General features: G+C 31.2%; 1 protein-coding gene across 2 annotated transcripts; it reads right to left on the minus strand.

Moving 5' to 3' along the window:
- Nucleotides 1-1,945: 1,945 nt before the first annotated feature.
- Nucleotides 1,946-23,886, minus strand: LOC139512746 (proprotein convertase subtilisin/kexin type 6-like). Of its 2 annotated transcripts, XM_071300611.1 has the most exons (12): nt 23,777-23,886; nt 22,823-22,940; nt 21,868-22,142; nt 20,455-20,544; nt 18,754-18,792; nt 17,178-17,216; nt 15,954-16,088; nt 8,499-8,663; nt 7,503-7,643; nt 6,143-6,310; nt 3,465-3,623; nt 1,946-2,399 (listed from the first exon to the last, which is right to left on the minus strand). In XM_071300611.1, exons 1-12 carry the CDS (start codon nt 23,862-23,864, stop codon nt 2,290-2,292), a joined length of 1,527 nt encoding a protein of 508 aa, XP_071156712.1. In that variant the 5' UTR covers nt 23,865-23,886; the 3' UTR covers nt 1,946-2,289. The 2 variants fall into 2 exon arrangements, with proteins under 2 accessions (XP_071156712.1, XP_071156713.1); XM_071300612.1 differs by lacking the exons at nt 7,503-7,643; nt 8,499-8,663.
- Between the last annotated feature and the right edge of the window lie 2,756 nt (nt 23,887-26,642).

Here is a 26,642-nt window from a genome sequence, read left to right on the forward strand (position 1 = left end):
ACATTAACAAAAAATTCTGGAACTTATGTATGCATAGCATTTGGATACGAGAATGGGTACGTTGGACTTGATACCTTTTGTAAAGAGAACATCACACTCTCTTTACTAAAAGGAACTCTTACAAAACCTCTTTGACATATCTAGTATGCATGTAAATATGTCAGTTATCTTGCAACTATGCAATCCGCTTTATGTAAGTTGATATGATTAAAAAAAAATATTCATGAAATAGTTAATTCGTGAAATACTTATCATAATTCTTGAATATTTGAATTATTACAGACAAACATATATATGTTCGACCTATGAAATAACTCTAAATGCCTCGTCTCCTTGGTTCCAGATACAAATTGAATGACCGGATATTAAATAGTTTAAATTTCTACTACATCTAATTGCGGTCGGTGTTATGAACATGAATATACTAGTAAGAAATAACGTGTAATTGCTATTTACTATCAATTCCATGTTCCATCCGCAGCTGCAACATGCCACTGATATATTATATTCACAGATTACCTTTGTAGATTGTAGATTGAAGTATTGGTATTTCATGTCTATTTGTATTACATTATAAACGTTTTTTACGTTGGTCTCAAAGTAAACTGAAAATTGCTAGAAAACAAAGAAATATTGGTGCCATCGTTAAAAACACCTATAATGTAATATATGGTAACAAACGGTGAGGAAAATATTTAAACTACCAAAACTTTAGATTTTATGTATATTAGCTTACAAAAAAAACTTCTAAGCAGTTATGTGTCATTGCATTACACAGACACAACTCTACATGACCATCAAATGTTCACATTCATTACTAGTTTAACCAAGAAAGTGATATAACTGTTTGTATTAAAAACATGTCCTCTTGAAATAACTGATATAGAACATAGGTCCGAAACTCCGAATAAACATAATTTTTGTTAATCAAAACTTTTACTACCAGAGACAGAAACGATGCATATATGGGATCATATATGGGTATAGTTAATTGATTAATTAAAAACAATCTAAATTTTAATCGGTCATTAAAGTGTAGTCCTAAGTACTAACTTGTAAGTAAACATACGTATTAGAATTTCAAACAATTCCTGTCAGTGTTCCAAGAATGAGCCTTAATAGTTATCCCATAAGGACGTGGTGTGTCAGTTTAAGATCATCCCGATGGCCGGAGCTGTTTTACATCCCAGCTGTTTTAGACTAGACGAACAACCATTTACAATTCATAAAATCTAGTTTAGAACGCCACACAACCATTAATATATACTTTATATATTACTATAAGATGTATACCCTTTATGACCCCCTAACACGATGAGTAGATTTCAAACAATGTCAACTTGCCCCACTGGCCAATCGGCCCATACTATATCTCCACTTTATGAAAAAATCGCCCACTCTTGGAACCGACTCGCCCAACTTTAAAAAAGTGTAAAATCAAATTGAACAATCAGTCTGACAACTCATTTATTTAACGAAAAGGGTTTAAACCCCACTGAGTAAAGGTCTGCCAACTCGCCCCAGTTATAAAAATATCTTGCTTCCTTTAAGTATGTTAAATTTTTGATAGTTCGTATCCAGTCGTCCTGGTGAAGTGGTATGTGTCGTGGCATAATGATAAAAAAAAAAAATGTGTCGTGGTTTGATATGCTAAAGGTCTTGAGTTCGTATCCCAGCATATACACTGGATTTTTTCTACGTGAATTTTGATAGATAGTCTTCTCCGTATAATTAATTATAAGTTTTATACTGGATTTGACATTCCCGCCAAAATGTTACAGAACAAAGGAAAGCATGCATAACAAAGAAACTTAAACTGGGGTGATTTGGTAGGGGTGATCCGGCTCAGATCACCCCTGTTAAAACAAAGGAGCTGGGATGTAACACGTGTGAACGATATAAAAACTTTAAATTAATGAACGTGTCAAGTATTGAATTTCTTTAATTCAATTCAAACATAGTTTACATACAAAGGTACAAATATAGACTTTTTTAAGTCTTAGATGCATGATTTTTTTATTAGTTGTTAGTGGCTTTGAACTAGCTGTCATTACTGCGAGTACTCTCAGATCTGTACTTAGTATCTTTTTGTTGCTTGGATGTACATGTACCAGGCCACGTCCACTTGTAATTGTAGTATTTGTATTACTGACTACAGTTGTTGAACTACTCAGATTACTTCGTCACCGATGCCCCATGAATTGATTGTATGGCAGTATTTTGAAAATCAGAGTTCATTACAAAAACAGGTTATATAAATTGGTTTTATTTTACAAATAGAATAAACAATTAACAAAGCCCGCATGTTTTTTGACAATGAACGGTTATTACATAGTCCGTTGTAAGGCATTGATTTCTTCTAACGTAATCACTGCAACTAGCATATGTATCACAACAACCTGAAAAAAGAAATATATAAATCTCTACATTAATCAATTCTTCAAAATGTTTGTACGAGTCGTTATTTCTTTTTCTGTACACTTGACTGGGACAGTCAAAAGAGCTGTAGGTTGCACTTTGTAAATACAGCTGTTGCTCAAAACACGCCTCTTTTGGGGAGAAATTGAATATTCATAGAAAATTAATTTTAATTACATACTGGTTCCCAGTTATGCTCTCTGTGTTCCATATCGCAGAGACAGAACTTGGGAATGTTACCAGTAAATAAACACGTGCATATTGTTTACATTGAAATCTGTGGTAACCTTTCATTCGAGGTAGGGGTAGTTAAGAAAATTAGTGTAAGTTTAAACTCTGAGACGTTCAGGGCATATAAACGTTGAAAATATGCCGCACAGCCCTATATTTTGACCTTTGAAAAAAATTGTGGCGCATATGAACTTTCAATTCTAGGATAAGATTTTTTTCAAAACTTCATAGTAAAAGTGGTACAGTTTTAGCCGTAAAAGGAGTTCCTATGGGAAATTGCATTGTCAATATTTACAGAAATGCAACCTGTAGATCATAAGAACGAAACTTTAAATGATTTGATATATATCCTTATATTTCATCTACGAACTACTTTACGTATCAATCATATCATTTCATAACTATTGTCTAAATTTATTCCTATCCATTGCTCATATTACAAAATCACATTGTGTTATGCTAAGTATATTTATGATTGGTCAGTTACAAATGTATTATCATAGATTGTTATTTATCAGGTAAAAGGTGTTTGAAAAGAGAGCAACCAGCCCATTTGTATCCAAATATCTGTATAGAAAATGACTATTTACCAAAGTTTCATCATGACATTGTTATCAATTCAATAGACATACTAGTATGGACTTGTTAAACATAAAACGTTTGGTGTAAGTTTAAAATAAATCTTAAATAATCATTTCAGTCCGATTTTATTCGTTTTGTACATTTGTTCTTTCAAATCTGAATAGAAAGATGAACCTCGATAACAATGCTTCATTGGTAGAAGCGTAAAGAATAATTATTCTGATAACACTTACTATTAGGAAGACATGGTGTGAAACAGTCCTTCAATTCCCGTCTGTTACCACGACATGAACCTGCGCATTGTCGTCTACGATAACGGGTTCCATAACCGGATGTCGAAGAGCATCGTGACCATTGTGACCATTGTGACCATCCTTCTGATATTCCGCTCCCTGCAAGTTTAATTCATATACATGTATAGTTTATTATCCTGTTTTTTTTTCTCTTTACCATGCAAAAATCTAGATCTTTGATAAAAGGGTCAGCAGTACCGGCACAAATAATTGACCATTCACAGTTTAACTGTTTTGTTTTGCTCCTAAATGTATGAAATCTTTCTCTATTAATGGAGATGATACGTTGACGGTTTGGGGATTAAAACTAGTTGAATCTGACCACATACCAATACTACAATGTCATGTATGTGTCAGTCTTAAGACATACATGTCTCTTGTTGTCCCCTCAAGTTTTTAATCTGTGTATTGTCTATTTAAAATTTTGGTGGTTATAAAACTGGTGTAGGATATTCGTCAATGAGGCAAAACCCTTACGATATATACCACTAAATAAGATTGAAGGGATGTTCATTTCAGATCTTTGTCGTCCATGTTGAATGTATTTGGAATAAAAAAAATAAACAAACGATGGTAAATGAATAAATTGTTCTTTTCAAAAAAGTGATAACAAATGTTTTTTCTATGACTTATTTATCCTATTTATTGTTACGTCATAAAGGAGTATGTCCAATCAGATCATTTTTCGTTCCCACAATATAGCAGTTTTACAAAAATGTTAAAATGTAAACTTTTAGCTATTTATTGGAAAGTAGAATACTTCTGTTACATGAATATGGATTGTGTTTGACAATCATTGTATATTTATCGGGTACTAGCATCATTAAGTCATGCTAAATTACTCAAATCTTCACAATTTAAGCATATGAGCTAAATTTTACACGGTTTCCGTCTTAAATGGAAGTGGCCGCATTTGTGTTCATTCTTAATATTTAAATGTATTTTATGATAATACATAAGATATATAAAGGTTGAGAGTGAACAGATGCGGCCACTTTAATTTTTAAAAAGTCTGAAAAGTGACACATTCTGGCATATTAGAAATATTTTTCATATTAAAGCTTGTATTCAAACGTTTTTAATGACTAAATTAGTTCATGTTTTTCACACAAACTAATTGAATCGACTAAAGTAGACACTTAAGTGTTTAAAAAGTGTGGAAAATCTTTCTTAAGATAAACCTGAAATTTGAAGCCAAAATTAGTCCTTACCGGACCTACTCCTTTATTTACCCGTTACGTTTTCATTATCAAATACAAATATATTAACAATAACTAAAATAGAATAAAGCTACCTATCTCGTCAATGTATTTAATGATTTGCTCATTCCTGCACTGTTGTCAGCAGTTTTTTGACTATTAATTAATGTAATTCATTTTGCTTTCAAAAACGTCATGATAATAGTGAAAAATATAGGATACAATTACATATCGGTGTTACCACTTTTTATTTTTTAATCTGTGTTCACCAATACGTTTTTATTTTAAGATATGAATCAAAAAGTGAAATGGAGAATTTGCGCGCCAAATGATAAATATTAGGAATTTTATTCAGTTCATCAGAATATATAGATATAAGAAGATGTGGTATGAGTGCCAATGAAACAACTATCCATGTGAGCCACATTTATAAAAGTGATCCATTATAACTTATAGGTCAAAGTACGGTCTTAAACACGGAGCATTGGCTTATACCAAACAGCAAGCTATAAACGACCTTCGTCTTCGTTCTGATTACTCGAAATTGTGTTTTATTCCCATGCAAAAGTGCATTTTCATTTTTGTTAAGCCTAAATCAAAGGAGAGGTTGACCTATTTCATATCCAGTACTAGGAAATAAATGCTCTTCAGAACAACATAAAAAGACTCGAACTATTATATTGATCGAACAAAACCGTATTGTGGAAAAGTTTTTGAACTGTATAAGCTATAAATATCAAATTGTACATTGCAGTTAAGATATATATTTGAATAATATCTTAATGTAAAATGCACGAGGAAGTAAGAACTGTGTTAATACAAAGGAATCATCGAAAGCTCCATTGAACTCCCATTAAATCGCATATACATTGAATAAGAAAACTATTCAAAATTACAAACAGAAAGTGTCGTAAAAGCATACACCAAATCGATATTTGTCGGACATTATCACATAGGTTCCAGTAAAATGTTGACGCCAAAACAGACAAATCCGACGTCATAAAGGAAAAGTTATGGTTGTATGACGTCAATGGTTTTAGTGTCTTCGATTCTCAAATAGCGATCCGAAAAAAATTAGTTTTGTCAATTGAAAAATTAGAATAATTAGGTTTACAATATATTATACTTTAAGGCGTTTATATGTATCCATATCGAGGAAAAGATCAAGAAATCTAAAGTATAATTATGAGATTTAAATTTGTGCTCATTCTTTTTTTTTCTTTCATGTACTGTTGTTTGTTTGTGAGTCGTTTTTTTTAGCCCTGGTGTCGTCTGTTTATATTTTGTTTTCTGACATATGAGTATGAATGGCCATTTGGTATCATTTGCATCCTTTTTGACATAGGACACACTTATGATGGTATTGAAAGAAAAACATCCTCTTCTAAATTTGTTGCTTTCGTAAATTATGAACCTTACCATTATATTGTACTTCAGTTTGACATTCATGATTGTTGCATTGTCTTGTTTCAGAACGTTCGCCTGAACAGTGTCCTGAATGGCATTGTCTACGCCGGCTTTGAGTTCCTCGTCCACATGTTACCGAGCAGCTTGACCATTGGTTCCAATTGGTCCAAGATCCTTGATCTTAAAACAGAGACATTTTGCCATAAAATATTAATGCCGTCATTAATACATGATAATTACATTTCTCTGATATAAATCTATTTTACATATACGTATGCATTACAATGGGGTGTCGCTGTTTAAGTGAATCTCATGTGACCAAGATATTTGACCTTTAAGTGAAAAATAAATAACCTGACATTCAGATATTAATGTAGTAAATAGAAATGAAAATCCAAACAGTGATATATTAAAGGGAAATATTTTTCACAACAGGGGCTTCGGGTGAAAACTTTTCATTATTTCGTGACAAGTGATTCCTGGTTTTTTATATTATAAGTAAACAATTAAAAAAAAACGAATGTGGACACGCTCTAGGTGTATAGTTTAAATTAACAATAAAAGGCTAAGCAAAAAACTTAAATGGTGTAAACGAAATTTCAGGTCGTTTTTGGACAATATTGCAAAATAAAGTTAAAACCAAGTTATAAGTTTGTTCGTTGGTGTTTCATTCGTATAAATCATTGTTGTCTAAATTGGAATGTATAACGTTTACTACATTTATTAATATGAGAAAGCTAACTAGAGAAATAATTCTACTACTACGAATAGTTAATTTTTTTCTGGTACTCACATGCTCTTGACATCTCACATGTTTTCCCACATCCATTGAAACAACATTTTTGATTTACGTATGCATTACAATGGGGTGTCGCTGTTTAAGTGAATCTCATGTGACCAAGATATTTGACCTTTAAGTAAAAAATAAATAACCTGACATTCAGATATTAATGTAGTAAATAGAAATGAAAATCTAAACAGTGATATATTAAAGGGAAATATTTTTCACAACAGGGGCTACGGGTGAAAACTTTTCATTATTTCGTGACAAGTGATTCCTGGTTTTTTATATTATAAGTAAACAATTAAAAAAAAACGAATGTGGACACGCTCTAGGTGTATAGTTTAAATTAACAATAAAAGGCTAAGCAAAAAACTTAAATGGTGTAAACGAAATTTCAGGTCGTTTTTGGACAATATTGCAAAATAAAGTTAAAACCAAGTTATAAGTTTGTTCGTTGGTGTTTCATTCGTATAAATCATTGTTGTCTAAATTGGAATGTATAACGTTTACTACATTTATTAATATGAGAAAGCTAACTAGAGAAATAATTCTACTACTACGAATAGTTAATTTTTTTCTGGTACTCACATGCTCTTGACATCTCACATGTTTTCCCACATCCATTGAAACAACATTTTTGATTTACGGAACACTCTGAGTCATTAGAACACTGTTCCATACATCTGCTTGTTAACTCATTTTGAGATGGACATACACCAGATCTCTTTCCTGTAAAGATTTTAAAATTAAGGGACACTTTCATACCTACTTAAGTGTATCGACAATTTCAATCGATTATTTAAGCATGATGAGTTTACATGAATTATACTACGATTATTATATGTTGTGCATTATTTTATATAATATAAAGTCAACATATAGGCATGCATATTTATAAACGCCTATGATTTTTTTGTAGATATTATTTATAGCAACACATATCGATTTTAAGTTTTCAAATTATACATAAAACCAAAAAGTAGAGATTACATCCAAAAATGAATTGTATAATTAAAAGTAAACATATTGATTAATTTTGAGTATTTACGCATGAATGATTTTACTGTCATTTTTATCAATTACATACCTGTCCCTGATAGAGAGGTGATAACTGGTTGTCTACCAGATTTGAGTTGTTTTTAAAAAGCTCAAAACGTCTTATTCAATAACTAGTGTTCTTTGATATGTTTATAGATACACTTATGTGAGCAAATTATGATTGCAATTACTGAATAAGTTTTATCCTCCCGAAAACTTTGTTTGAAATTTAAAGGAGTACTATATAAGACATATCTCTACCTGAGATATTTTTCTCTGTAGCTATACCTCAAGCTCAGGAAATAGATTTTTTCTTAGATGCTACAGAGCGTAGTTTCTTGACCTTATGGAACATTATAATGTATAATTTTGGAATTTTACCCATGGCGTCGTCAGTTTATATTTTTGTTTTCAGACATATAAGTTTGAATGTCCTTTTTTATCGTTCACCTCCTTTTTTGAATGGGACACACTTGTGATTGGATTAAAAAAAACAAAAACTTGTCCTTTTCATAATTTGTTGCTAAAGTTAATCATGAAACTTACTATATTGTACTTCATTTTGACATTCACGATTGTTGCATCGTCTTGTTTCAAAACGTTCGCCTGAACAGTGTCCTGAATGGCATTGTCTACGCCGGCTTCGAGTTCTTCGTCCGCATGTTCCTGTGCAGCCCGACCATCGGCTCCAATTGGTCCAAGATCCTTGAACTTAAAACAAAGACATTCAGCCATTAGAAATTAATGTTGTTGTTATCAATACATTATTATCAACATTTCTCTAATATAATAAAATTGAGAATGGAAATGGGGAATGTGTAAAACCGACATAAACCGGCCATAGTTATCTATTTTCATATTCGTCTAATATTGGATGTAGGTGTATTACCTTACTATGATGTGCTGCTTTTATGCGTGAATTTCATGTGACCATCATGTTTGAGATTTAAGTAATTAATCTTAACCTTACATTTTATTATTAATGTAATAAATAGAAATGAAAAACAAAAGAGTGGTATATTTCAATTTTTGGAATTATCTTTAAACAACATTAGCTTCAGGTGAAATATTTCATCTCACTTACAACTGTCACCAACTTAGCCTGCTTCCAGATCAGCTTTCCTTATTTGCCATGTCTAATTTCCTTGTGCAAACAATACTTGAAGCATGCTCAATTTGAAGCATGCTCAATCTGTAGGTGAAGACCATTTAGCAATGAAGGAAAATATGTTTTTCTCTTTAAATAACAATTCTGACAGAATAACCACAATCCACAAATATGCAAGTTTCTTCTTTAAAACGGAACGGAGTCATTAGGAAAGCATGGGGGATTAACGAGAAAAATGATATCCCTAAAAAAACAATTTATGTGTTCATTATTCAGCTTGATAAGAAAAGTATGAATATCGCCTCTATGTTTAAACCACTCGATTTTGAAGCTCTTTAATTTTTTCCAGGTTTATGTAATCGTTATCGTTTTTACTGCAGAATCAAATTAAGTGGTTTAGCCATTCAATTTAATGCCATGATGAAATTTTGTGATTTTACAAATGCATGTTTTGATAATTTGTTGTGCTTTGGTAATTTGGTAATTTGCTATGAATGCTTTTTATATATCAGTTACTAGTCGCAAAAGGTTGAGCTAGACAGTATTATAAAAGAGGGACGAAAGATACCAGAGGGGAAGTCAAACTCACAAATCGAAAACAAACTGACAACGCCGGGTATAAAATGAAAAAGACAAACAGACAAATAATAGAACACATGACACAACAAAGAAAACCAAAGAATAAGCAACACGAGCCCACCAAAAACTAGGGGAGATCTCAGGGGCTTCTAATTTCTAATTTTAATACACTGGTTTAAGCGTCTTCGTTTCAAAGCTTTTCCTATAAAAAGCTATCATCGGCTGGATTTGATAATGTTCGACCTCAAAATCTATACAGATAATGTACTGGAGAGGTTCATGAACTTGGTTTCGGTCTAAGTGATTAAAGTCAGTCGAAAATGCATCTTTTTTCAAAATGTAGCTGTTTGATCTCGCAAGAAATGAAATATCAAGTTAGCGATGTCATCACCAAACTTGTGTAGAGAAGATGTGCCAAATAATTTAACAAACATTCCCTCTTACTGTATTCACTGTGTCTAAATCATACCGGCAAAAAATGGTTGGACTCGATGGTATCTTATATCCGGCACGGTGACGGAACAATGATATACAGAGAAAAGGGTGGTTTCTGTTTATTAATTTGTTATTTTTATGATATCGAAGAATATGTGTACAAATATAATTATTTTCTATTGTGAGTTGTAATGTTTTCTACAACTGTTCTATATCAACGGAGAAATAAGTAAATATACATGTCAAAATAACAAATTGGGTGAACCTGGACTCGAATTTGTTTAATATCTCGTTAAATTATTCACATTGTACGGAAAGAAAGGTATGAAAAGAAAGATATTTACACGGAGATTGCAAAACTAGCCACTTTGAGCACCTCAATACTTGTATTTCTGTATATGAAATGAAAGAAATGGGTGATGTCAAAATTGAAGAGGCCGGTTTGGTCAATGTGTACAACCCGGTTTTGTCAAAGAAATAAAATGCATAATTGCATACCATAACTTCGGCGTTTAAAAGGAGTCTCCCCGTACGAAAATTTCAACAGGAGTTCAACTGGACTTCAGCTGGACTTGAGACGTATTCCGGTCTGACTTTGAAAAGTCCAGTCTGACATGAGCCGTACACGTACTTTTTCTTATACTTCGGTTATTTGCCAGCCGGTATTTTCTTAAAAGTCCAACCGCACTTTTTGTAATTCTGACAAAAAAATAAACACGGCTGGACTTTTGAGGGAAATTATTCTTTCTGTAGAATGATCAGCAGGATTTTTGTCTTAGAAAATTTTACAGTCATTTATGAGCAGGAATTAAGACTTAGAAAATTTTCATCAGCCAAATTTTCCCTTACAGAAATAAAAGTCTGTCACTAGGATTCTGTTCTTTGGAAGGAACAATTTCTATCAAACTGGAAAAGAGTTATAAATGAAAATTTGTAAGTTATAATAATGATATCATATTTTTTTACAATATATATACTTTCAGATCAAACTATAAGATGTGATCTTTTCCCCTAAAATTTTCAATTCCATTATAAAATATTTAAAATAGACTGTAAATGGAAAGTTGAAATTTAATATAGGTTATATAATTTTGATTGAATTATATCCCAGTTAAATATGTTTTCAACAATTATTTAACATTTTTACTTTTTCATGAAATAAAACCCCTAGCAAAATTACATATACATCTATTAACAGGTTAAATTTATACATTTTCTAGTATATTTATATTTAATAAGATGAATGCATTAAATAAATAAATAATTATCATCATTCTTTAATATCAATTAGAAACTTGAGCCATAACAGTGATTTAATAGCAGTAGTCTTGTAGAGAGTGCCATCTGTTTTCAATTAACCTCAGTCTGGACAGGCCACAGGAAGTAGCATCTACACAGAGGTTGATCATGAGGCCATTTGAAGGATAACACATTTCTAAATACATATATCTGCAATAACTATCACTTTTATTAAACATTTCATAATTGAACAAATTGATAATTGATTTTCTTTTCTTTAATATATCACATATTCAAAATTAAGACATATGCAAGAAGTCATAAGAAGAAAAATTTTCACAGCTCCTCAAACAACCTCATGTATTGCAATACAACAAAATTTGAATTTGGAATAAACAGGAAGATGTGTCTTCTTTCTTAAACAAAATGAGAAATTTACATTGGATGTATTAAGCAAATGTTTGGAAGTAGTTCCTTTAACATTATATTAGAGAAGATGGATCCTTCTGACTGGCATCAATTTCAATTTAGGAAGATTGCTGTTTGCATGTATTTTGGATTGCATATAAATTTCTGGTAAGTACAATCTGATATGCTCTTTGTTCTTCAACATATTGATGAAATGATTACAACATTATAAATAGCTTAATTTTTATTTTTGAAGAGTAAAAAGAATTAAAAAAACTACATTAAATACTTAATTATGCAAAATATTTCAGTTTCAGTGATTTTCAAAGCTTTACTGCATATTATGCCCTTTAAATTTATTTAGTCAGAAGTCTTAATATATATAAATCATGATAATTATAACCACACATTTTTAGGAGTAAGCATTTAGCTTCACAATTCCCCGTTTCTTGATTTTGCAAGTAAGACAGTAGAAAAAAGAAAAAGAAATAAGCAGTATATGCATATAATATACATTGTATATAATGCCATCTGGTTTTATTTTTATATTTTCAGATTATAACAAGGGATGCATATCATAACAGACGAATCTACCATCTAAAGAAAAACTAAGCAGTAGTTATCAAGAGGGAGGGTTCTGCGGGGGTGGAACCCCCTTTCTTTGTGGATCAGCCCCTGCTGAGATCATCTTTAAAGTCAAACAGAACTTTTTGAAGTCCAGCCGAACTTTTATGAGTTCAGCTGGACTTCTTAAAGTTCAGCCGGACTTTGTAAAGTCCAGCTGAACTTTATAGAGGCCATATTTTTGCCAGAAATGCCGGCTGGATTTTTTTAGACGTACTTTTATGAAAGTCCAGCTGGACTTTCTGAACCGGACTCCTGCTAATTAAAATATTTCGAGCCGGTTTATGGCTAATTTCGCCGGGTTATCCATTATAACACATTCAAAGAAAAGTCCAAATAATTATTATAAGTACGGTTCTCAGTACGGCTACTGTCCAGCCGGAGTACGTGTCATGTTTTTCATACGGGTGATGGCTCGTTGGAAAACGATTTCTTTTCAGAGGACAACTTATTATTTATTTGAATCTGTAAACACTTAAATTCCTACTTTATTGGTACTAAAAAATATTTTGTTGTCTTTCGAAAAAAAACCCTCTTGACTGCGAAATTTATAAAAATGAAGGTTATAACGCAAATTGAGATTTAAGTTCTCTTTACGTTTTTTTACATGAACTATGTAAATGTAAGTGATCAAACTTGAAATTACAGTTTACGGTCTTGACAATTAAACACGCACATTTGATGTGTGAATTTCTTGCACAACAGGATGGTTATCTGTAAACATAATCCAATCTACTCGCGCAAACGTAGGACAAATTCGCGCAAACGTAGGACAAATTCGCGCAAACGTAACTACCCGCTACCAAAGGGTGTAATCTTTCTCGTGATCGATTAAAAAGATCTTCTTAATGTTAATTAAGTGTTTATTTTTAGACATGATAAGAAGACAAGTGTATTTGAGACGAAAGAAAAAAGCGTAAAATAAGATTTAATTCTTTAGAGCCAGCACAGGTAGGGTAGGGGGCGTGCGACCGCCTGGATTCGTCACAAATGTGATATAACTAAATCGTATACCAACTTAGAATCTTATAAGAAATAAGAAAATAGCAACACCCGCGTAATTGGATGTATTTGAGAAGGATTATCATGTTTAGAAATTAAAAAATCGTCGAATTGCAAGACCAAGGGATGAAAATTCCTGGCGGCTTGAACTATTTGTTATGGGGCTTCATATGCTAGAAGTGAAAAGGCCTGACTGCAACAAACCTCTCACACAGATATCTTGCCTTACGATTTTCTATCTGTCATATGGCCATTACCAATACCCTCATTTTCATGGTTTGGCGATTTCCCATCAAAATGAATAGCTGTGAATGTCACACTGATAAGGGAGCAACCATTTAACTTCGAAGAGAGAGGGGCGTGGATAATTTTTTTTTCTAGCTAGAAAAAAAATTCACTTAAGGCGCGAAAAGATTAATTTTTTTTTATGTTAAACACCGTAAGTTAGGGTGGAAATCTGCATTCAGAATATTGGTTGATATCCATGATAAAGGTTAACATTTCGGGTTCAAAATAAACAAAAGTAGATGCGGTATGATTGGCAATGAGACAAATCTACACAACAGACCAAATACCACAGAAATTTACAGCTGCAGGTCACCCGATGATACGGCCTTCAACAATAAGCAAAGCATATACCGTATATTCAGCTATTAAAGGCCCCGAAATCACAAATTTAAAACAAATCAAACGAGAAAAAAACAAATATGTACTGTGGATTCATTATTATTCGTTGGATACCAGTTTTTGATTGGTTTCGTGGGTATAGGTGAACCACGAATTCAAAAGTTCAACGAATATCATATTTTCAATACGCAAGTGAAGTAGTTTTACAATAACAGTTATATTTATGTTACTTGTTTTAGATGGACAATGTTAAGATCCGTTTGCTTTTCATAAATTTGTGGTTTCAAAACAAAACAAAAACCAGGTGATATACAAATTAAAACATAACTAAATTATATCTTCTTTTTGAGGCGGGATGTATAGAGACACAGACACGTTAATTTTTATTTCTATAGAAGTCGCTCCTCACTATCCTACTACCTGTCGATACAATTTTTGGCATTGCACAAGTCGTGTCTTCTCTGACTGTTCATGACGTTAAAATACTAAATCCTTGGGATGTGTTTTAGTTGATTTTAGTCTCCGATGCATGATTTTTTATTATTAATTGTTTTTTGGCTTTTAACTAGCTGTCAGTAACTGCAAGTACTCTCAAATCGTATTTTCTTGTTAATTCGACCTCTTGATACTGTTTACAATGCTTTTTTGTTATTCTATATTAATATGGATCTTGTCTATATACCAGCTTTGATTATTTTGAATATCTTCTAATTTTCACTTCTTCTTACTACATTTGTATAAACTTCAAGATTTACCTGTATTATTAAAACTGGTTTTTTTTTTCAAAAGTGATTATTTTCGAAGGGTTTTAAAAATATTTCGCAGTGGTGTCTTGCCATGGCTTCGTTTGGACTTGTTTGTTTGCTTTTGGGCCTTGAATGTTTGTCCCTAATATTTTATTAACTGTGCATTTGCATTTAGATATCGCAGATCAAATTTATTCGTTCATAGTGTATTAATCTACGTTTTTTTTATCAAGTTAAGCCTGTCAATTAATATTTATCGTGTGTTTTTCTATGTTGTGATGCTATGCTATTGTTTCAGAAAAAGGGAGAAGGTTTGGTACCATTAAAACGTTTAATCCCGCTGCAAATGTTTACACCTGTCCTAAGTCAGGAATCTGATGTACAGTAGTTGTCGTTTGTTTATGTAATTTATACGTGTTTCTCATTTCTCGTTTTTTTTTTATATAGACCGTTGGTTTCCCCGTTTGAATGGTTTTACACTAGTAATTTTGGGGCCCTTTATAGCTTGTTTTTCGGTGTGAGCCAAGGATCCATGTTGAAGGCCGTACATTGACCTATAATTGTTTACTTTTTTAAATTGTTATTTGGAGGGAGAGTTGTCTAATTGGTACTCACACCACATCTTCCTATATCTATCTATAGACAAAACCGGGTGATTGTGTAGTAAACAATATTGACTAGCCCGGCCTCTCCCATTTTAACATCACCCATTTCTTTCATTCCATATACAGAAATACAAGTATTGAGGTGCTCAAAGTGGCTAGTTTCGCAATCTCCGTGTCAATATCTTTCTTTTCATACCTTTCTTCCCGTACAATGTGAACAACTTAACGAGATATTAAATAAATTCGAGGCCATGTTCACTCCATTCGTCATTTTGACATGCAGTTTTACTTATTTCTCCGTAAATATAGAAAGGTTGTAGAAAATATTACAACTCACAATAGAAAATAGTTATACATAGATACATATTTTCCGATATCATAAAAAAAAATTAAAAAAAATAAACCGAAACCACCCTTTTCTCTGTCTATTAATGTTCCGTCACCGTGTCGAGTATTAGATACCCTCGAGTCTAAACATTTTTGACCGATTTGGTTTAGACACAGTGGTATCGTTTGCCCTATAATGCAAATGCATTTAAGGAGGATTAAACGGAATGACTCAAAGTTTTCAATATAACCCCATTAAGTATCATAAATCGAAAAAACAGACGTTCCTTCTGGTACTTACATAAACTAGAAATCTCACATGTATGCCCACATCCGTTGTTACAACACTTTTGATAGTTTAAACAATCGCTGTCATAAGAACACTGTTCAACACAGCTTGATGTTAAATGAGATGGACATTCACCACGTCTCCTTCCTGTAACAATACAACATTACTAGAACTCTTGATGTCATCTATCTTTCCTTGTAAAAACGTATCGAAAATTGTGATCGAATATTGTAGAAATATTAGTGTACGTGAATTATACGATGAATCTTATATGTAGTGCACTGTTTCATATTATTCAAACTCACTTGAAGGCATGCCGTTGAAAATTATTTGAAATGAGTTTCTTGTAAAATTAATGTTCATGAAATTTTTGAACTACTGCATATATTGCAAACTACTAGTAAGGCCTATATTCGCGCTTTTGCATCTAATACGAATGTGAAACATATTATCGACAAATCATATTTTTATTCAGTTTTAACAGCTATTGTTGATCGCAAGCTTTTTCAATGTCGAAGTTTACCGGATAATAGTATTGATAAACAATCAACATGGAACCGTGCAGCTCTTATGATATAGCGATGTTTTAATGTGTTATATTTTTCATGCGTTCCTTTTTGTTAATGTAACTTTTCGATAACAGATTTAAAATAATTTGGTGTATCTCATTTGTTCTTTAACTATCAATTATTACAATTTAACCAATACAGGTTTTTTGTTTCATCAAGGTTTTATCTCGCACTTGTGCTGTGCGGTGGCCTATGTTCTTATTAGAGGTACTGTACTTACAGTCAAGGCACACATAAAAATATCGGCGATATAAAGCACAGAAAAAACAATGATCCAATAGCAGTGCATTTTTGGAGATTTGATTCGATACAGGATGCTTTCATAAAAGAAAGTCTACTTATACTCGTGGTATATTGAAACTTTTTTTAGAAACATTTTCAATTTTTCTTTTAACTTTGTATCATATACATTAATATGTCCCTTTGGTTGTGTCACTGATAAGTCTTATGTAGACGAAACGCGCGTCTGGCGTATTAAATTATAATCCTGGTACCTTTGATAACTAATTAAGCAGTTATTTGAGAACAATTTGCATATTATACACTTTACCCGAAAAAAGATTAAAACATTTTAATGTTAATCGTATACAGAAATTAAGACATATAATAATAATTTTGAGTATTTGAACATGAATAATTTTACTGTTATTTTTTTCAAATTACTTACTTGTCATTAATGAAGAACCCACATCTTGTGTTCTATCAACTGCAAAAAAAAATGTTCAAAATTTTTAAAAGTTTTGTTGTTCACTCATTTGTGTTCTATGATATACTTCCAGATACAATGATACGAGTATAAAATGATTGCAATTACAGTTGGTTTTAGTTATAAACTCTCTAAAAATATACATTGAAGTATTTAAGAGCAGCAGTGTCATGATTTTAAACAGTTCTAGTTGATGAGAAAGTCAAGACCATTTCATTTGATTTATTTTTGTGCTGCATAGTTTTATATACCATAAAACGTTACTTATCTTACAAGACCTTTTATAAAAAATTGGCCGCTTCTTCAAAGCGGTTATGTTTAACGAATGAATTTACTACGCTGTGTGTTATAGTAAGTGACAAGAATGACATTGTTGGCGTCAATGTCAATTAATGTCATGTGGACACTGTTTATCACATTTATAAATTAATTTAATGCAGATATACCATCAACGTTTAGATGGTGTTAGATGGTGAAAATTTGCCCTGAAGTAAGTAAGATAATGGGTAAAGGCAATTATTACGTTTTTGTAATAGGTATAAAACATTTATCCGTTAACGTTAACGTTTGCGTTTTGTAACTGTGTTACAGACACCATCTTCACTATCCACGTAGTCCCCCTCATCTCCACCCTTGGAATCAAAAGACTCATCAGTGACGCTCGAATCCAAAAAAGTCAAAAAGGCCAAATAAAGTAAGAGGTTGAAGAGCATTGAGGACCAAATTTCCTAAAAATTTTGCCAAACACAGCTAAGGTAATCTATTCCTAAGTTGGAAAAGCCTTAGTATTTTTATTTTGACTAATGCATGAAATAAATCGGATCTTTTTCCAAATTTATATTCACAGATATAGACGTGGAGAAAATTTATGAATTTCAATCGACATGCAAAAGGGAACTTTTCTGTTGAACACACGAATTTCAAGCAAGTATCATGTTATCTTATATACTACTCCGCTGCACCCCTACTATCATGAAGTATCATAAAAATGTATGCCTTTATAATATATTCCACATTTGATTGCAACTAAACATCGGTACTAAATATATGATGATGAAATGTTCTTTCTTTCGCACCGATCTTTTACCTTTTAAGAGAGTTTTGTTTGTTATAAAATGTTTTATTCTATATTACTGAAAAATTCGTTGCTTGTATCAATATTGAATTTTAAAAAGGCTTGTTTTTATCGGAAATTATTTTTAATTTAATAAATCCTTTTTTTTAAATTCATTTTGAAAATGTTAACATTTAAGTTAAAAGAGAGAGAGAGAAAAAAATCAAGCCCCTAAAATATGTGTGTTTGGTGCTTTAATATGTGCAAGTGGCATGTAAACTAGTTACAGTTTCGTTTCATAATAATGACAAATCCATGAGAATGCATATACACTTTAATAGTATATGTAGGCAAAACCTTGCTCGAAAGTTGTATTTTCCTTATTTATACTAGAAGTTAAAATGAAACGTTATCTTTTGTAAACAGAAATATTACAAAGATGAAGCAGATAAGCACCACAGTTAACTATTTATAAAGTGATACCTTGCTCTGGCAGAGATCTAACTGTTGGTGATGGTCGATCTACAAAACAATCAATGATATGATTAATCATATAGTTCATAACAAATCCTAATTGCATAATTCCTAATTTTATAATTCAACATTCTTTTAATTTGTTTCATACATTCTTTATTATTAGAATGTGTTATTGGGAGTTTTAGGTTTGTGACATAATGTCTTGACAAGCAATGGGGAAGGTTTGTGCAAACGTCAAACTTAAATCATCATACTTTATTTCCTCCTATAGGAGATTGAAAGAATGCATATATAAATTATGTACAATTACTGGACCATGTATTATTCGTTATTGTTTGTTTCTTTTTGACGATTAGGAGTAAGATGAAATCTGTAAAATTTCAAATCTGGCGACACTCTGTAATGTCTAGATAAAATACGTCAAACAATGTCGCTAGTCGGTTGAAACACAAACACACGGTGTCGGTAAATTTTGTAATGGAGAACATAATTCTTATGTAGTTTTGTTTGTCATTAATTCATTGTCTCATTTTTCTGTCATGGGCAGGCCCTGATAATGAAGTCCATATACAACTTCTTTGGTGGGGGTTTTGTTTATTTTCTCATTTAAATTGTTAAAAAGCATACCACAAGTTCTAGTCCTAATATTCATTGTTTAAAAAAGTCTTTGCAATCAAAATTCAGGGGTGAAATATGTTTTCTTTTTCTTAAATTTTCATTTTAAAATACACTCATCATATTATTCTACTGACGAGCCTTTGAAGACGAAAGGTGAGTCTGGCATGCAACATTTAATACTGATGCCTATGATGAGTTTATTTACTCTTGGTTTTATTACGTCCTTTTTATTTGTATATTTTGATTTTTGACATATTTTTTTGTAAAGCTAGCTATGAGTCTCGAAATAGAGATAAAAACATTTTTCTTCAAGGTATGATTTTGCTCTTAATGATTTTCGCTGCTCTGTTTAAATATAAGTTTGAAAAATATATGCTGTAAATTGATAAGCTCGAAATAATGAATTTAAAAAGCAGAAAAAGTCCGTGTCCTTGTTGAGATATAATCAATTAAAAATTTGGCAGGAAATGATTCTCTCTAGACTTTAAATTTTTTTTAAATTGCCATAATTTCATAAAAAAAACTATGAAAGAGTAATAAGGATTTTTATAAAATGGCTATTTATATTATATGTAATCAAAAGATGGGGTGAAATACACCAGAGGTACAGTCAAACTCATAGATCCAAAATAAACTAATCAAATTAAGAACAGAAATATAGGTTAACAGGCAAAGTATTTGTTTGCTCTACATGGATAAAACTAGTGGATTCCTAATATCTGACCAAAACAAGAAAAGATAATATCCCTTGGCATTATTAAATGGAAGAAACTCATTTTTAGACTCATAAGTGAAAAACGGACGATTGCTATTGAGTATCGTTTCGAAACATTTTCTAATGCGTGGTGCAATCCTTGTGTTTGAATGTTTGTTATTTGTTTTCACTTAATTTTTCTTGGAACATTGAATTTTGTGTGCAAGTATACCGATAGAGGATTTCAATTGTCTGGGTTTAGTATTTTGCTACATGAAATCGGCATGCAAAATATTTCCAATTTGACTCATTTATATATCAGAAATCAAATAAAGGGAGTATATATTTATGTTACGAAATATAAGTATTGACACTGATATAGACAGTTCATTTACCTTGTTCAGCAGGTGGTAGACATTCGTCTACAGAACTTCGACACGCATATCCATGTATCAATAGGCTTGCTGATTCTACAGTTCCGTAACCTAGAAATTAATAAATTCTTTTTAAACTAAAATGTAATAAAAACAAAACAAAACAAAACAAAACGGGTCTAACTGATTAAAAGTATAGTCATTCTTATTTGATCCACGTTCATTTTCTTTCTATGATAAATGTTGAAGCAAACCAAAACTTCGACTAAGTTTATTGTTTTTGAATCAATAACAAAATATACTTAAAAGAAACTCAAATACTTTCCTTCATTTAATTGTAAATTTTAATCGTTTTCTACCTTAAACGATCCGTCATTTGAGATGACAGGACCCGCATAATACCTTTACAAAGGTTTATATAGAAAAGCTTTTATGCTTTAGAATTTCATTTTGTCGTCTATGAAACAGATTACCAATTTTGAAGCATATAATTTGATACGCCAGACGCGCGTTTCGTCTACATTAGACTTATCAGTGACGCTCCGATCAAAACATTTTGAAAGCCAATCAAGTATGAATTGAAGAGCATTGAGGACCCAAAATTCCCAAAGTTGTGCCATAAACGGCCAAGGTAATCTATGCCTGGGATAAGAAAAAACTTAGTATTTCGAAAAATTCATATTTTTGCGAACAGTAACTTTATTGAAATGACCATAAAACTGATATTCATGTCAGCATGGACATGCTGACTACTACGCTGGTGATTCCTTCGAGGACGAAACGCCACCTGCAGTGGCAGCGACCCAGTGTTGTTTATAGTTATTAAAAATGTTTTAATGTATAGCTATTATCGGTACTAATGACTGCATTGATCTTGCAGATTTGGGATTTGCACACTTATTTTGGCCATTGTTCTACTGAGACATTAATATAAAAGAAATCAGGTTCATGGTTATTTCCTTTCATAATTTATTTTGCAATATTTTACTTAACACTGATTTTTTGATAAACGTGATAAATTTACACTTGGTTATATATTTCAACGACACAATCCAGTAATCGACTGTAGTCGAAGTTTAGAACAAAAATAAAGAATGCAAAGTGCGGCTACTATGTTTACTTTAAAAAATAGTTTTTTTTTATGATCAAACCCATGAATTTGAAAACATGTAATATCTAAAACATAGAAACCAAGTTTAAAAATTTTAACGCAAGACGCATGTTTCTTCTACAACAGTGTCATAAGTGAACTATTAATTGAAATAATAAATAATAATGAAAAAAAGATAGTTACGAGCGTTGTAGAACACAACATTGTGAAATGTTTTGTTGAATATAGCCAAGTTTGTTAATTTATAATTATGACCATATCAATAATAATTCATGTCTACACAGAAGTGATATTTCTTATTTCAAGTATTACAATAAACCTACCAAGACTTTTACCGAACACAGCTGTGGGTTCTAATGTCCAGTATCCAATTGGATTTTCTCCCCATAGTTGAACAGTTAAGACAGTTATGTCCATTTCAGTAGTAGGATCAAGACCTCTGCCAGGAAGAATTGTAGATTTTGTGCCATGTGGAGATACAAGAACCCATTTTATCTGTCCCGCATGTCGATGGTTTACTTTTAATGATACTTCGACATGTTCTATATAAGAAACAGAGCATTGAGTGACTTGAACCACGATGGAGTCACGATTTAGTCTAAAATACAAAAAAATGAAGTTACGCTATTTTTAATGTATTATCTTTAATAGAAAAATTATATATACATATATTTCAAATAAATGTATGTTTTGAACATACTAGAACAAGTACTTGTTTGTTATCGTTATCAAAATACTTTCATTAAACATTGATTAAATAACCTAAAAATGATTAAGAATTACTGAGAAAGAAGAGTTTTTAAGTTTAATATCTTTTCAAGTTTCACTTCTTTTAAGTTCAGAATGTAGCACATCTTATAAGTAAAATAATTTGCCTAGATATATATGACTTGGATGAGTCGTTTGATTGTACATATCAGTTATCATTTACACGTAGTGAATAATTGAAAACTATCACCACCATAACAGTAGTGGAAAAAAGAAAAAAATACAAAAAGTCCGAGGAAAATTTAAAAGAGGAAAGACCCTAACCAAATGGTAAAATCAAAAGCTCAGACAAATCAATCAAATTGATAACAACTGTCATATTCCTGACTTGGTATAGGCATTTTCTAATGTAGCAATTAGTGAATTAAACCTGGTTTTAAAGCTAGCTAAACCTCGAAATTTCGACTGAAAATAATTATTTTATGTGAAATATTGGTATATCATCTCGACTTACTACTGTTGCTATTATTTAGATATGATTTAACTCTAACCATATTTTAATTTATTTACCGCTTGTTATACGTAGTTATTGATCTACAGCTTTCTTTTCTTGGAACGTTTTTCCAAGTTTTGCTCCTTTCGACTAGATTACCGATATCAAGTAATCCAAATCCAAAGTATGATGATACTGAAATTGTAAGTGTTTGACCAAATAAATCATACGCTACAACTAAAATCTTGATTGATTGGTGTTTGATAAACGTCCAGAGGTACATATAAATTCAAACAAATCTGACAGTGTGTTCTTCACATAAGGACTTCTTGAAAAAGAATAACATTTTGAGTCTTTTTTGAAATGCTACTTATGGAAAGCGACTGATTTTTTTTTTTAGGAGTACACATTTGATATTAACTGTTGGAATATCAATTTGATATTATTTTTTTCTCTCTAGACATACAATAGATACGTTGTTAAAAATTAGATACAGTCGACATACTTAAATGATATAGTTTACAGCAACGCATTTTTTAATCAAATAATATCACACTAAACGTGTCATGAACCAAATATATTCCGTCATAGTTATAATGAAATTTTCCGGTATTTGACTCAGATAAAATTATAAAAAAAGTCGGTTTTCTGATTTATGTTTGGTTAACGTTTTTTTAATTTCGTAACACACAGTTAAATTTGGAAAGTGGAAAGGGATTGATAGAAGTTGCAAAACTTGTTTTCCAATCCACTATAAATAAAAATATTTAAACTAAAGTTAAATTTGGTAGATTATTTTCTGTTGTGAGTACCCGTATGTACAATCCTTTATATAGTTATAGATTGTATGATTTCAACAAATGGTATTCGTGAAAAACAAATATACATATAATGGAGTTTTCGCTTGACAACACCTGTTCAAATGTGTATTCATTTTCAATATAAAATATTTATTAAAATGTTGTTTTTTTATTTCAATTTTCATCTTTTATTCAACTGTATATTTATAATTTGTATTTTCAAATATTTACCCTTGATGTTTGCAGCATTCGTAAAGAACTTTGATTGATATGCTTGACCTTGGAGATCACTTCTTGACGTCTGTACCAGTAGATGCATAATATCTCGATAAGTTAAAGCTGGACTGAGAAAAAGAAATACAATCAATACAATGAAATGCAACAAACCATTATGTCTACAGAATAAAACCAATTTCTCTATTTATCATTATATTTTGTTCTATATTCTAGCACAATAATATATATTTATCTACAAGGTGTTTTTTTTCCTTTTTAATGATGTTTATGTGGGTTGTGAAAAATATGGTTTAGCTTATATTTGTTTTGTAATGATAGAGAGGCGAAAGATACCAAAGGGACATATTGAACTGTAGCAAAACATTGATTTGCGTTTTCTTAATTTTATGGTAATTTATGGATTGTAATTCTGATAAGATATAAACAGGGGTACACGTCATTATGAAAACTTAACATTTTAAAACCAAGTATGAATATATTGTGTAAATCAACACACGTTCTTTAAAACATAATAATATCAACTTATTTCAGCTGCTTTATACGAATACACAATGAAATGAATGTAACGCAACACTCAATAATCATAACTAGTTTAATACATAGTAAACTTTGCAAAAGGGGGAAAGGGGAATATTTACGTTCTCTTATTTTCATTAATACATGTAGATGTACATATTTCGTTACGGTTAATAGAAATATTTCACCAGGATTTAATTTGAAGCAATCTGTTCTATTTGAAGTTAAACGTTTTTATCAGAAAAAAAATATAAGAGAAAATCAGTTAAATACAATTTAAAGTTCGGTCATTTATCAAGATTGAAATAAACAATACCATGAAAATAATGGTATAAATAAACTCATCATAAATACCAGGACTAAATTTTGTATAAACGCCAGACGCGCGTTTCGTCTACAAAAGACTCATCAGTGACGCTCGAATAAAAAACAGTTAAAAAGGCCAAATAAAGTACGAAGTTGAAGAGCATTAAGGACCAAAATTCCGAAAAGTTATGCCAAATACAGTTAAGGTAATCTATGCCTGAGGTAGAAAAGCTTTAGTTTTTCAAAAATTCTAAATTTTGTAAACAGATAATTTATAAATATAACCATATCAATGATAATTCATGTCAGCACAAAAAGTGATGACTAATAACATTGTGTTGATGAATTCAAAACTAATGCAATTAGATTGTAGGTGAAAGACCTGAATAATCATTATTTTATTGAAATCAAATGTATCGCAAAGATAAGAGCTATGACACACTCCGAAACTTATGATTGTCATCCTTTACAATATAATGAAATAAACATGGACATAATCCCATTCTTAACAACTGTAAACTATGATATGTATCCAACCTCTATACTAAGTCGACGAAGAAATGCTTATGCAGCAAATGTAAAAGACATATGCTACCTTTGTAAATTCTTTTCCATGAATTTAAACGTAGCATAGACATGCTATAAGTAACCAATACTTTATATAGATCATTATTCTTCTCGGATGTACATGTATTCATTTATCAGTTATGTATGCATTATGTATTTATTAACGATATATTGTATTTGCATATATATTATCGTTGTACTGCTGAGTATATAATTATTTTCTAATAATGGCACTAATCTGTTGTATGTGTTTTTTGCATTGACAACTTGTCAATTTTCCACTTACTTGGCACTGAGAGCAAGAGCTACAGCACCTGATACCATTGGTGCGGCTGCTGAGTTCTGGTTAAAATCTCGGGTTGTACTGTTTCCAATATCAGTTGTTACCTGCGGAATAAACATTTATGAAAAATTATATGTTATTGTCAAATGTATAAAAATGTTCAAATAGACATGTATATGCCATTTTAAGTAACTGGTAAAGTCGCGTTGATTGAGATGGCATTGGAAAATTAAATCAAAGTTCAAAGTTTAAATAAAAGGAAACAAGTCAAAAAGTTCAAAACACTAACTGTTTGATCTGATTTGATTTAAAGGCGAAACAATCAACAGAGTAATCAAATTCCAAAAACCTCATTATGTTGTTCACCTTACGAATATAGCTCAAGATATAAGTTGATCAACTGCATAATAAAATATTTGATGAATAAAGGCATCATTAGTATACCGCTGTTCGAAATTCATAAATTGATTGAGAAAAAAAACAAATCCGGGTTACAAACTAAAACTGAGGAAAACACATCAAATATAAGAATATTACATAACGGTATATAAAGAAATTAACAACGTTCACAGCACGTATTGTATATTCGTGAACTTTTATAAGTGACTTAAATAAAATTTGTTGAGTGCTATTGGGTTTATGCTTCAATCAGTTATCTTTGTGAAAAAATAACATATATACAGATAAGTTGGTGCCTTATTTGTAAGTTTTACAATAAGTCTATAATTAACCAAATCCACATGGGGCTAGCGGTTAGATTAACGTTACAGTTTTCGTAACAGTTCAATATGGGGTCTTTTTGATTCCACATTTATACATTTAAACATACCCACTTTTGTAAGAACAAAAGTAATTAAATTAAAAAAAAACAAAGCGGTCTAGGAATAATCATACAAACCACTTTATTTGAACCGCTGCCCGCTTTTGCAGTAAAGGCTGCAACCATCATAGCACTACAAGCTTCGCCGTTTGGAAGTTTTTGAAGGTTGTGCTGAATCCCTTTAAAGATAAATATGATATATCAAACCTTATTATTTTTACATTATCAGTCACCCTTCTATATGAATTACGTTTACCTTTACATTATTCACTTTTCATACGTTTTCTGATTTTGCAATTAACAAATTTATCATGAATATATCTTCAATACTGTTATTTAGACAATTGATGACATTTTTATTGACGAAA

The sequence above is a fragment of the Mytilus edulis genome, chromosome 2 (genome assembly GCF_963676685.1).
Source record: "Mytilus edulis chromosome 2, xbMytEdul2.2, whole genome shotgun sequence".
In the NCBI taxonomy this organism is placed as follows: Eukaryota; Metazoa; Mollusca; class Bivalvia; order Mytilida; family Mytilidae; genus Mytilus; species Mytilus edulis.

What these genes read in the sequence shown, in the direction of transcription:
- LOC139512746 (XM_071300611.1), bottom strand. Translation starts at nt 23,864, where the DNA reads ATGCATCTACTGGTACAGACGTCAAGAAGTGATCTCCAAGGTCAAGCA. An exon ending in GAATGCTGCAAACATCAAGG is followed by an intron (nt 22,941 to 23,776) that starts GTAAATATTTGA and finishes TTACAATTTCAG; the next exon opens with TATCATCATACTTTGGATTT. An exon ending in TCAAAATGAAGTACAATATA is followed by an intron (nt 7,644 to 8,498) that starts GTAAGTTTCATG and finishes AAATCTTTACAG; the next exon opens with GAAAGAGATCTGGTGTATGT.